The 12,913-nt window shown below is 35.0% G+C and overlaps 1 protein-coding gene across 1 annotated transcript in view; it reads left to right on the forward strand.

Moving 5' to 3' along the window:
* Positions 1-12,529, forward strand: part of CPA3 (carboxypeptidase A3) — a 26,433-nt gene extending 13,904 nt beyond the window's left edge. Inside the window, exons 7-11 of the mRNA XM_006088642.3 lie at positions 467-577; positions 1,816-1,906; positions 2,919-3,121; positions 5,499-5,583; positions 12,243-12,529. Coding sequence (XP_006088704.1) covers positions 467-577; positions 1,816-1,906; positions 2,919-3,121; positions 5,499-5,583; positions 12,243-12,430 — 678 coding nt within the window. The 3' untranslated portion in view covers positions 12,431-12,529. The remainder of the gene's footprint in view (positions 1-466; positions 578-1,815; positions 1,907-2,918; positions 3,122-5,498; positions 5,584-12,242) is intronic.
* Positions 12,530-12,913: the final 384 nt, after the last annotated feature.

The following is a 12,913-nucleotide window of genomic DNA, read 5'->3' on the forward strand; positions in this document are numbered from 1 at the left end:
CTTGAGTTATCAATAGAACACTTTTTCTTTAATCTTATTATTATTAATTTATGAACCCTCTCCAATATTTACATATTCTTATGTTTACAAACTCAATCCATATGTCCATAGGAATGTAAGGCAAATAATTATTTAAAATAAGTTGTGCTAATTTTTCACTTGACCTCTATTCTCCCTATGAAATGTATCTTGCATGCTACATTTGAAATGCTACAAGTCTCAATAATGAAATGATCCTGTAAATAATGCTCAGTTTAACTAATTTAATTAGTCTAAATAAATGTCATTTTTTTCTGTCATCTATATGGGTCATTTATTTTTCTGCAGTTTAGGAGAAATATGTTTGAAATCATGTGACCTTGGGCAAATGACTTAAGGAGTGGCAGTTATTACTATTATAACCACAGCTTTCCACATGATAACTAAACTTTACACCAATAGCTTTAGTTTTTTTCTTATCCCACAGGCAACCAAAACTTATGGGAAAAACAAAATTATGACCAAACTCCTGGACCGAATGAATTTTTACGTTCTTCCTGTGTTCAACATTGATGGGTATATTTGGTCATGGACACAGGTACTGTTCTGAAGTTACTCTTTTGTATTTAGATAATATATTATTAACTGACTAATTGCTATGCAATAAGTTTAAGATTTGGGTAACTGCCTTGGTTGGTGTGCTCAATAGTTAGAGCGCGCGCACACACACACACACACACACACCCCTAAGGGTCTGGGATTCGATTCCCAGTCAAGGGCACGTACCTGAGTTGCAGGTTCCATCTCCCTTCCCAGGTCCTGGCTGTGCAGGAGGCAAGCAACCAATGTGTCTCTCTCTCTTTTCCCTCTCCCCCCTCCCTTCCACTCTCTCTAAAAATCAATGGGAAAAATATTCTCGGTGAGAATTAACAAAACAAAACAAAAAAATCTCAATTTCAGACTAAGACAAGCAAGGTTTCCTAGCTACATAGGTGTCTTTGAAATAAATATAAAATTTTGGACACAGACAACAGTGTGTTGAAGGCCTGGGAGGGTGGGTATGGGATGGAAGGGGTCAATGGTGAAAAAAGGGAAGGGGACATCTGTAATACTTTCAACAATAAAAGTAAATGAATAAAAAGAAATAATATAAAATTTTTGCTGCTGAAACTGGTAGTGTGGAAAAGAAAATAAAGCAGTAATTATTTTTTAAAAATGTATGTTATATATTGGCAAAAGCACATTTTAGCTAAGAATACAAGTTATTTAAAGATATTATGAACACATTGACTTCAAAGTAAATGTCACTCTATTCCATCAACTTGGGACAGAATTTGAGGAGGAATATTGTATCAAAAATAAATTTAAAAGTGGCACAGATATCTGTCTGTCTATTAACAGGATCCTTTATTTCCCTGCTGTTGCTAAATAAGATTAATAACAAACTTCCAGACAAATACTATATCATCAAGTTCTTTTCTGAAAAGTATGCAGTCACAATTTGAACTGTGTTATATCTGAATCTATAAATGGTGAAAGATGTAATGAAGTTATAATTTAAAGTATAGGTAATTTCAGGACATCATCTATCTTTTCTAATACTGAGAACTAATCAACAGTTTTTAAAACTAACTTAGAATATTAATATAAAAAGCAATATTTCTGAAAATATTATGTTATGCAAAAACAATATATTTTTCTTTATAATAAAGGGCCTCAGTTTAACTAGATAGATTTCCAGTAAAGCTGTAGACACTTGCAGAGAGGATCTGAAATGATAAACCTGAAAAACACAAACTGATCTGCTGTAAACACTTTCATCACTTGATCCTGCAGAACCGCATGTGGAGAAAAAATCGTTCCAAGAACCCAGGCTCCAAATGCATTGGCACTGACCTCAACAGGAACTTTAATGCCTCGTGGAACTGTGAGTTGACTTGATCTCAAGCAAAAGAGCTATAAAGAGTGTTTAGACACTGAATTTACTTAAACCACCTACTTATTTCAGTAAAGATACGTATTAGCTCTGTGGTGTTAATTTTCTAATCTGAAAAAGGAAAGATAATCATCACTACAATAGAAATATTACGAATGTTTTATTGTATGGGAGGAAGTGGGGCATGGGATTATTTATCAAACCATCTCTCACTTAATATATTTAGCTTGCTGAAATTAAGCACAATCCAGAGGTATAAAAATTCAGATAATCTGAAGACAGATCTCAGGTGTGCTTCCTCATCCTGTCCTGATAAAAGCTGAGAAATGCCAGTGGTTAAAACCAACATACAGGTAGTTCTTCAGATGTTCAGTGAAAAGAAACATCTGGAGAGAGAGAGATTGAAAAGGTTTAATGAAAATGCAATAATAATAATAAGCAAAGACCTGCTACACCAGATGACTTATACTTGCTACACAAATATGACTTGATCATTATATATACTCAAGGAGAAATTACCACTACCCCAATTCATAATATTTTTCATAACCTAACTTTGTTTAAAATACCACCTCAACTTTTAATTCTATTCTACCATAATGAATATGATAGTAGCAGCTTCCCTGATTGAGGGCTGCCTGCTGAAACAGGTTGAAGTAACTCCGGCTCAAAGAAAGTAGCCAGCAAGTTAGAGCCGGGGTTGAATTGGAACTGGGTTCTATCTGGCCCCCCGCCCTGGACTGCTTCTGGTGTATTACTCCTGAGACTGGGAAAAGGAGGAGAAATAAACAAGGCTAAGAATATTCCACTGGGCTAAATCTGATACACTCTGGGCTGTGTGTACAAAGTTAGTCTGCAGTGACTACCATACCAGAAACACAGAGGGGCCCTGTGAACCTGGGAGACTAACATGCTTAAAGCATTTTGTGAATCCCCATCAGAAGAAGTGGGGCTGTGCTGAGGGGGAGCAGACTGTGATCTCCTCCGTTCACTCCCTCTGCAGCTTTTCCTGACACCAATGACCCATGTGAGGAAACCTATGGGGGTCCCACCGCAGAGTCCGAGAAGGAGACCAAAGCTGTCACTGACTTCATTCGAAGGCACCTGAAATCAATCAAGGGCTACATCACCATGCACTCCTACTCCCAGATGCTATTGTTTCCCTACGGATACACATCAGAATTGCCACCTAACCAGGAGGAACTGGTATGTAGCAAAATTCCTGTAGCTTATGTCTTCACACCACCATTGACATTCAGTCTATTCTTCATTACCAACTTGGGTTAAATTAAAAGAATTCCACATTTTAATATCAAAGAAAAGAACAAATGAAGTTTACCTTGGAGTTAAAAATCATAATCCTTATATTAATTTTCATGTGATAAAAGTATACAGTTAATAAAAATCTTTCAACATGATTATAAGATAAAGCCAGTAAGAAGAAATGTCTGGGCCATCAGGGTAAAATTCTATAACTACATAGATAAACATTTACAATACATCATACTGTAAAAACCACACACAGTAAAAGCCTAATAGACTAGCAAAGACATCTGCTATTCCTATCCCTGAGACACCAGATTTAAGAATATCTGTTGTATTTTTATTCTCCAGATCAGCTTGGAAATTATATTAATACTTTTACTATCCAAAGGAAGACTATTACTATCAAAGGATGTTTGTGAAACTTCCTCAGTAAGAACTCAGTCTTTTCAGAACTAGAATCCACTAAGCATCCTTTTCCATTCTATGGAAATTTGTTAGCTTCATAAAAAAAAAGGAATTCTACATATGGATTTCAGTGAATCACAGGAATTGGCAATGTGAATAAATGAATATCCATATAAATAAATAAATACTTTTAATTGCTGTGGAAGAAAAGAAATAAAGCAGATAACATCCAGTGTCCCAGATCCCATGGTAGTTGGCAAATATAACACATCGAGTAAAAGCTATGGTTCAAACACTACCTCATGAAATTATTTTTAATTTTTTAAGACATCACAATTGTCATTATGACTTCAGTTAATTGTTTCAGCAAAACAGCATTTAATTTTGAGTTGAAGCAGAGATTTGGACCAATCATTAAAACCATCTGTACATATACAACTAAGAAAACATACAAGCAACCTATGGCCCAAGAATCATTTCTTTAACCAAATAGGTGAAAATCTGAATCCATGAGTATTAATAACCTACCTATAAAAGGACACACCAATGCAATTTCAATCTGCCTTTAGGAAAATGGCTTTATGGATTAAAAAAATAGAAACATACACACCAAACTATTTGAATAAAGAGTATTTACATAGCAACTAAATTAAGAAAAATATATTTCTTAACTATATAGACTAAAAAAATCTTCACTTAGAGTACAAATATGTTAGTGACTATATTTCCCTAAAGTTTGTTCCATAAATCATTCTCATCGCACAAAATACTAATGTGTGTTAAAGGTCATGAAATGCTACTCTGGAAATAAAACTCTAATTTCACAGAACTACTTTTTAAAATACATTTTTTATTGATTTCAGAGAAGAAGGGAGATTGATTTCAGAGAGGAAGGGAGAGGGAGAGAGAGATAGAAACATCAATGATGAGAGAGAATCATCGATTGGCTGCCTCCAGCACACCCCCCACTGAGGATGGAGCTCCCCTAACTGAATCAAACCTGGGACCCTTCAGTCCACAGGCTGATGCTCTGTCCACTGAGCAAAACTAGCCAGGGCTCACAGAACTATTTTAAAGAGAGGTAAACCACCTTTCTTCCCTTGGCATGCTAAAATCTGAAGCAGAGATAGTCCTATGGCAATATGGAACCTATAAAGACAAAGAAAGGAGGGACAAGAGAGAAACGGGCTTGGAAGAGACAAAAATCTGAAGCCAGTGACAGGATGGATGGACCTTGAGAATATTATGCTAATCTAATAAGTCAGTCAGAAAAAACTAAGAACCATATGACTTCACTCCTATGTGGGTTATAAAACTAAAACTCATAGACACAGACAACAGTATGGTGGTTACCAGAGGGAAAGGGGGTAGAGGATAGTAAAGGTTTTAAGGGGCTAAATATATGGTGATGGAAGATGATTTGACTTTGGGTGGTGGGCACACAATGCAATATACAGATCATGTATCATAGAAATGTACACTTGAAACCTATGTGATCTTATTAACCAATGTCACCCCAATAAATTTAATTTAAAAACATAAAATAAAATACTAAAGCTAAAAAAACTAAAGCCAGAACAAAGTCTGAGAGGAAGAAGAAAGATATGATTTTTTATAAGAAATGATGGAATAAAGAGACAGAGGAAGTGAGAGAGGGAGGAAGAAAAGGAGAGAGAGAAAAGAATGTGTAGAAACACAAAATGAGATATGACATTATTGCAGATAACCGATTCCACATTTAGAAGTCTTCACAATGACAATATATCTTACTGAAAATACATTTCTCATTTAACCATTTATTTAATTTTGATCTTCAAATGAAAAATAACCAGTATAATTGACTTTTTAAATCCCCAGTAAATTAATGGCATTTACATAGTACCCTAACTTCCTAACTTCCCTTTCTCTACAGGCCAAAGTTGCAAAGATCGGCACTGATGCTTTATCAACTCGATATGCAACCCACTACATCTATGGCCCAATAGCATCAACAATTTGTAAGGTTTTCCTATTACTTACTGTGTCATTTTCCCTAATTCTTTTTTTATGATTATTTAAGAAAAGTATAGAATTTGTAAATATATATTAGAACAATTGGAATTGCTAATTTAACCTTTACTTTTAACAGGTGATTTTGAATTATATGTGAATCTGGGGGATAAAATCTGCGATTAATGAGGATAATATATTTCTAGAAACAAATTATACTGAACTTTTTACAAGGTTATGAGGTCAACAGAAGTAATTCAAAACAAATTTAGAGTTTAATCCATCGTCTTCTTGTTCCCATCTTCTTAACTTGTTCCCAGCTACATAACATTTTACTCTCAGGAATGATAAGAATTAATTAGAACAGAGTTGATACTTCTTTTTTATTTTTTAATCCTCACTCGAGGATGTGTTTTTATTGTGTTTTTTTAGAGAGGGGAAAAGGGAGAGAAAGAAATATCAATCAGTTGCCTCCTGTATGTGCCTCTACCGAAGATCAAATCTACATCCTAGGTATGTGCCCTGACCAGGAATTAAACCCACAACCTTTTGGTGTACAGGACAATGCTCCAATCAGCTGAACCACCCAGCAGGGAATACTTTCTTTTTTAATCATTTGACTTTAACTGGGTTCTTTCTTTTTTTAAAAAATATATATTTTATTGATTTTTTACAGAGAGGAAGGGAGAGAGATAGAGAGTCAGAAACATCGATGAGAGAGAAACATCGATCAGCTGCCTCCTGCACACCTCCTACTGGGGATGTGCCCGCAACCCAGGTACATGCCCTTGACCGGAATCGAACCTGGGACCTCTCAGTCTGCAGGCCGACGCTCTATCCACTGAGCCAAACCGGTTTTGGCATCTTTCTTATTTAGGCTAGTTCCCCAGGCAAGCATAGTCTTTTCCTGAACTCCTGATGAGAAAATGGGGAAGCCAACAGTTTCGGCCACTTTGATCATATAAAACCAGTTTCCTATCTCTCTCACCAGCCCCTTCCTAATGTGTTTAACTGAAATCTATATTGGATTAAGAAAGGAGGTCACAGGGCTCTAGTTCTGTTGTTTTATTTTAGTGTCTCTGTACTTCTTATTCTGCCCTATTTTTAGACTTTATAGTAATTTGCATTTTATATTACTGACTTATATTTCTTACAAGCCAGTAAATAATATATTATCGAAAGACAAAAAGAAACTACAGAACAGTACTTGTGTCCATGACCAAATATCCTCAGAATACCCTATGACGGGGCAATACTTGTAACTAGCTGAACTGCGATTCATTCCCAGGTTTTAACAAAAACCAAAGCCCATGATTTTGACCACTATGCATAGTTTTTTCCTTTTTGTTTTTTTCAGCTAAAATAATCAGGCTTTTCTATTTTCAAGCAATGAAAATACATTCATTTGGTTTTCACCAAAGGCCATTAATTCAGACCCTAGAAAGTGAGATCATGTTTGCTCTTCTAGCTAGATCCCATTGGTGTTAATGTGGAAATACTTTAGTAAAAATTGCTTTTTCTCCAAACCATTTACAAGCTTCAGTTCTTAGGCCCAAACTTTATGGAAAATTCCTAATGAAATTATTTACAAAACCTTAACTTCTTAACAAAATTTAATTCCTCAAAAGCAAGAATTATACATCCAATCTCCTCTTAGACCACATAATATTTAGCACAGTGCAGGGCATGGACAACATCAGAAATAATTGTCACAGCCCTAACCGGTTTGGCTCAGTGGATAGAGCGTCGGCCTGCGGACTAAAAGGTCCCAGGTTTGATTCCGGCCAAGGGCATGTACCTTGGTATGGGCACATCTCCAGTGGGGAGTGTGCAGGAGGCAGCTGATCGATGTTTCTCTCTCATCGATGCTCTATCCCTCTCCCTTCCTCTCTGTAAAATATCAATAAAATATATATTTTTTTAAATTGTCACAAACTTGCTCAATGAAAGTGGTGTCCTGACTTACCCAAAAAGAGTAAACATGGATTGAAACCACAAGACTAGACTTGATATAGCCTGCATCACTCTCTAAAACTAGCCAATATTTTTAGCATAAAGACTGCATTTCATGGACAACTCATCACCACCAAAAACACATGCTTACTTCCATTATACTGTTTAAATGCATGGATTTCTTGCAATAACTTTACCTGTCACACCTTATAAACCACTTCCTTAACCCAAGCTAAAAGTATAAACTTTGAACTAACAATTGCCATGAAATTTGAAAATGCTGTAGCCATCACATACAACTTCTAGAGCCAACTTATTGGAGGCTCCTTTTTTTTATGGAATTGGATTAATGACTAAAAAAAATAAAAAAAAATTGACAAGTCCCATTCCTACAAAACATTCAGCAGCAATCACCTATCAGCCAGTCATTGTACATTGAAGAAAATGTAAAACGACACAGCCAATCACCAGCATCCAAACAGATCATGCTGCAACATGCCAGGAATTCATTATACATACAAGTGGAGGACAACAGGATTTCAAAACAAATGATATACCCAGCTACGTGAATGGACAAAAAGCAAAGCAAAGACCAAGAGAACAGACTAGAACACCAGTTTAAAATGGCAGCATACTTTGTGGATACTGAAAAATAGCAGGGCCAGATAAGCCACCAGATATGATGTAAGAGCAATTCTTACAACCATAAACAGAAAAAACTCACAGGTATTCTTAACATCAAAGAACAAAGAGTTCTAAACAGGAACACATTTTTCAACTGGCAACTAGAAAATCAAAGGATTATTACTCTCACACTTTCCACATCTATATATGCAAATTATGAGCAGAGTAGAGCTATGCATGGCATTGCATCACAATCATTTAATTTATGGAGCACCTATCTAATAATTGCCCAGCATTTTGGAGCTTTGAGAGATAGGTGAGAAGAGTTAAGACACAAAGACTACTCTCAAGGAGTTACATTCTAACTGGCAGATAGCCAAAGATACCATGGCTCCATGCCATCGTGTGTCACTTTCTAAAGGAGAGGATAGAGTGAAGAGGAATTACTATTGTGTACATCTGTATAGCAGTATTTTAAAATTTGTATTACATGATATTAAAAGATTTTTTTAAGAGATTCAGATTCAAAAAGCATTGCCTCTTTCATGCAGGGCTGCAGCAGCTTGATAGATGTTCAAAACTCTTAGGAGTGACAGCTTTAATAAAGCACCTGATTGAATGTTAAACATTCATGAGAAGTAAGGGGTACAAAATGGTTGATTTGATAAGAATAGAAAATAAAGGCACCCACAATTAAAACTTACTCAATCTGATAACCTGATTGTTACTTAACAAGTCCCGGGATTTGAACAAAGCATCCAGCACTCACCAGTATTTTTCTCTCTTTGAATTGATAGAGATAGAAGAAAAGGTCTGAGGGAGCATTTAAAAAACCCAAATTGTGGGGAGATCTCTGACCTCCAGAAAAAAATAAATGTTTGCAATTTGAACCTAAGAAGCAAATAAATAACTTAAAGCCAAAAAAAATTTAAACCATAAAAGATGATCTAATTCATTGGTTTTCAACCTTTTTAATCTCATGGCACACATAAAACTAATTATTAAAATTCTGCGGCACAACAGAAAATATATTTCTTGACAAAAAAAAAAGATATAGTTTTGATTCATTCACACGGGATGGCTATTGTTGTTGTGCTGGCTGTTGTGATTTTTTTATTTGACAATCTAAGAGGAAAGAGCTCAGTACCCCATATATATAGTCAGGTATTGCATATTTTAAAAATTCTTGTGGCACACCAGTTGAAAACCATTGATGTGATTCATGGTTCTTAAGCCTCACTTCCCATTAGAGTCATCTGAGGAACTTTTAAAATATACAGGCAATCTGATCTCATTAGTTTGTGCTGGGTCCAGGCACTTGCATCTTTTTGAAGCACCCAAAGAGAGTCTAAGATGAAACTAGGTTTGACAACCACTGATCTTATTTAGGCTAGTCCCTGATTTATAGTCTGTAAAATTTACATACAGAAAGATTTTATTATTTAGAGCAAAACAGGAACAAAAATCAGCATTTCAGACCACAGTCAAATGGTATACCAAGTTCTCTGCCACAAGCAGCAATATTTAGATCATAAAATTGATGTTAAAAGATTGTGAAATAGTTACATATACATATTGACAGCATATCCAATCCTTTACCATCTTAGAAATAGTACCTGGTTAGCAAGAATTAATAGAATCCAGATCACTTATATCATTATTAATATCATCCATTTGTGAGTTACATCATGAATTAAAAAGTTAATTTCAAAGTGCCTTTTTTATTGCCTTTCAAAGCACCAAAATTGCTAGATGTATTCCTGTTTCTCAACCTACTGCTATTCCCCATAATACATTTGGAAAAGAAGAAAATCAAAACCTCAAATTTGTAGCTCACAACAACCAATGACTATCTACTAAGAGAAATTCAAGCTGAGATTATATTAACAAACAGAAGGGCAGAGAAAATATTTCAACTTATGACCATATATCTCTAGCTTCAGCTCTTGTTTCACTTAGTGTTGATATAAAAGTGCTGGTTATTATATTTAATGCATGTCAATAACATTTTTAAAAAATACATTAATTTACCGGCATCACTTTTGTGGGTTCCTTTGGTCTATAACCAAATTGCCAGCTTAATTCAGTTTTATTTTTACTTATTTTGATCATATTACAGTAAGTTCCTTGCACCTAATGTGCTTTGAAAGAAGAAAATTGTTTTAATGTCAATAAATTAAGAAAATATTGTCAACAAAAAAATTATCTTGTAGAACTCATTGAAGACTTTTTTTGGCGGAACTATAGATTGACATATGGTGGGTATAACATAGACAGGTTGAAACTGAAAAATATATATTGTGAAAACATTAATCAAAAAAGGAGTGGCCATATTAAATAGCAGATAAAGTAAATTTCAAAGCAAAGAATTTTTCTAGACATTAATAATAATAAAAGAATTAATCCACCAAAAAGATATAATGATTTTATACAAACCAATTTCACCTATGATGCTTCTGCCAAAATTTTAAAATTCATTTTTCCAGGTCCTGATTGATCTAAACATATCCTTGTGTCTTCCTTCCTTTATTCTTTCTTTTCCCCATCACTACCCTCAGTTTATTTTTGTGTTAATTATGTGAATTTTTTTCAGCCACCCAGATTGAAATAGCACTAATTTTTATCAAATTCTGTGACTTTTCCATTCCAGTACTTCTTACATGGAGCCTTCAATTCTGTTCCCAGTGTGGCGAGTCTATACTAGCTCAGGCTTTTATTGCGCTACTTCCTACCTAGTCTCTACCCTTTTCAGTCCAAATTAACCATCCTAAGTACAGCACCAAAATGGCTGTTATTGCCTCCCAAACAAGTCACTTTGTCCTGATTTATCAGGTTTTCTGAGTTTTGCCTACAAATTCTCACAGGTCCATTTGTTCCAGTACAACTGGATGTCACTGGTCCCTAAAAACACCTCCATGCTTTTCTATCCTTGTGGTTCCCTGACCAGAATGCCTTTCTTCCATCTCTAACTGAAAATAGTACACCTTTCTTCAAGGCTCACCTCCAGTACCACCTCCATCATGAAGGAGCAGACATTGAGCATGAAATGCCATCTTCCTCACCAGTCATATAATCTTTTTTTCCTTAAAAATTTCATAAAATATTGTACCTTTCCTATGGTACTTATATATTCTGTCTGGTCTCTATTAATTTGCATCTTTGACTTCTCTCACCTAAATTCTAAGTTCCTAAAGACACCAATGGCGTCTTCATCTTTGTACTCTGCACTTCCCATCCTCCACAATGCCAAGTAAAGTGTATTATACATATTAAAGATTCAATAAATATTTGATGAATAATTTATCTCTTTCCACTGAAATAGGTATTCTCTCTTTTCTCATCACAGCTTTGAATTCTTATCTTTCAAACCTAAAATGTTAATGTCAATACTTGTCCTGGAATATAAATTATTTTATGTGTAAAAAAATACTTTTTCTATTATATAAATGCATATTAGTATTTATATGCACTTATATACACCTTATGTGTATATAACTTCTAGATGTGTCTATATTTTCAATCTTTTTACTAAATAATAACATTTTTAGTAAAATTTCCTAAAAGTTGACATGGAAAAGTTAAATTAGGGGGTTAAATACAACCTTAAGATAACTGATTTTCACTTTCTTGGTCTTTTTCCTATAAAAAGAGTTTACCCTAGTAACATGGATATAAAGAGACCTTAATGTTAGAAAGAATGTGACTTTGCCTAGTTTATATGTGTAGTTTCCCTTGGTGGGATTTCAGCAACCAGTGACCCCTCCTTCAGTGATTTCCTCAGCTGCTTGCCCTGGTTCAGAATGCCTCCCTCTGTGACTGTGTGCCAGGAAACAAACTCAATTTCGAGTGCTGAGCCATGTAAAATGTAATTTTGAAAACACAGCATTTTTTAAAATGTGTGTATCAAAGCTATGATTATATTTTACTCTACTCTCTGTATTACACAGACCACTACTCCCATTCATTACTGCAATTACTCGTAACTGTACACATAATTATTTTTATTGCTAATTTACACCAGTGAATTTCCATTTCAAGACAAACATTAGTAATTGTCTTTAATTAAATATTTACTACTTATGTTTTACAGACCCAACATCAGGTTCATCTTTAGACTGGGCCTACAACCTGGGCATCAAGCATACATTTGCCTTTGAGCTTCGAGATAAAGGCAAATTTGGTTTTCTCCTTCCAGAATCTCAGATAAAGTCAACCTGCAAAGAGACCATGCTAGCTGTCAAATTTATTGCCAAGTATATCCTCCAACATACTTCCTAAAGAATCACCCTCAGTTTGGAATAAGCCATTAATTCTCCTTTGTTCTTTTCACCAGAATGTCAATCTTCAATTATCCCTAAATAAAGCTTTCACATCACCTGATTCTTGCTCATTTAAGTCCTATGTTATTTCTTTTTGCTTTTACTTCCTCTCAGTGGGAACTGATCAAATAACTTCAAACAAAAGCTTTTAACTACCTTTCTTTGCTCCAAGTAAAGTTTGAACCCAGCAAAAAGTATTATTTTTACTATTTTCAAAGGTGATATACAGTGGGTCACAGGAAAGAAATAAGAACCTTCAGGTTCTCCAGAAGCAGATTTTCACAAATTTTCATCATTTTATGTACTAATAGAGCAAAAATAAAACACATTCCAAACTGCATCTTGTTTTTTATAAAGTATACTAGAGGCCCGGTGCACGAAATTCGTGCACTGGGGGGTGGGGTTCCCTCAGCCCAGCCTGCCCCTCAGTCCGGGAGCCCTC

Source organism: Myotis lucifugus, unplaced genomic scaffold, assembly GCF_000147115.1.
Source record: "Myotis lucifugus unplaced genomic scaffold, Myoluc2.0 scaffold_50, whole genome shotgun sequence".
NCBI lineage: Eukaryota > Metazoa > Chordata > Mammalia > Chiroptera > Vespertilionidae > Myotis > Myotis lucifugus.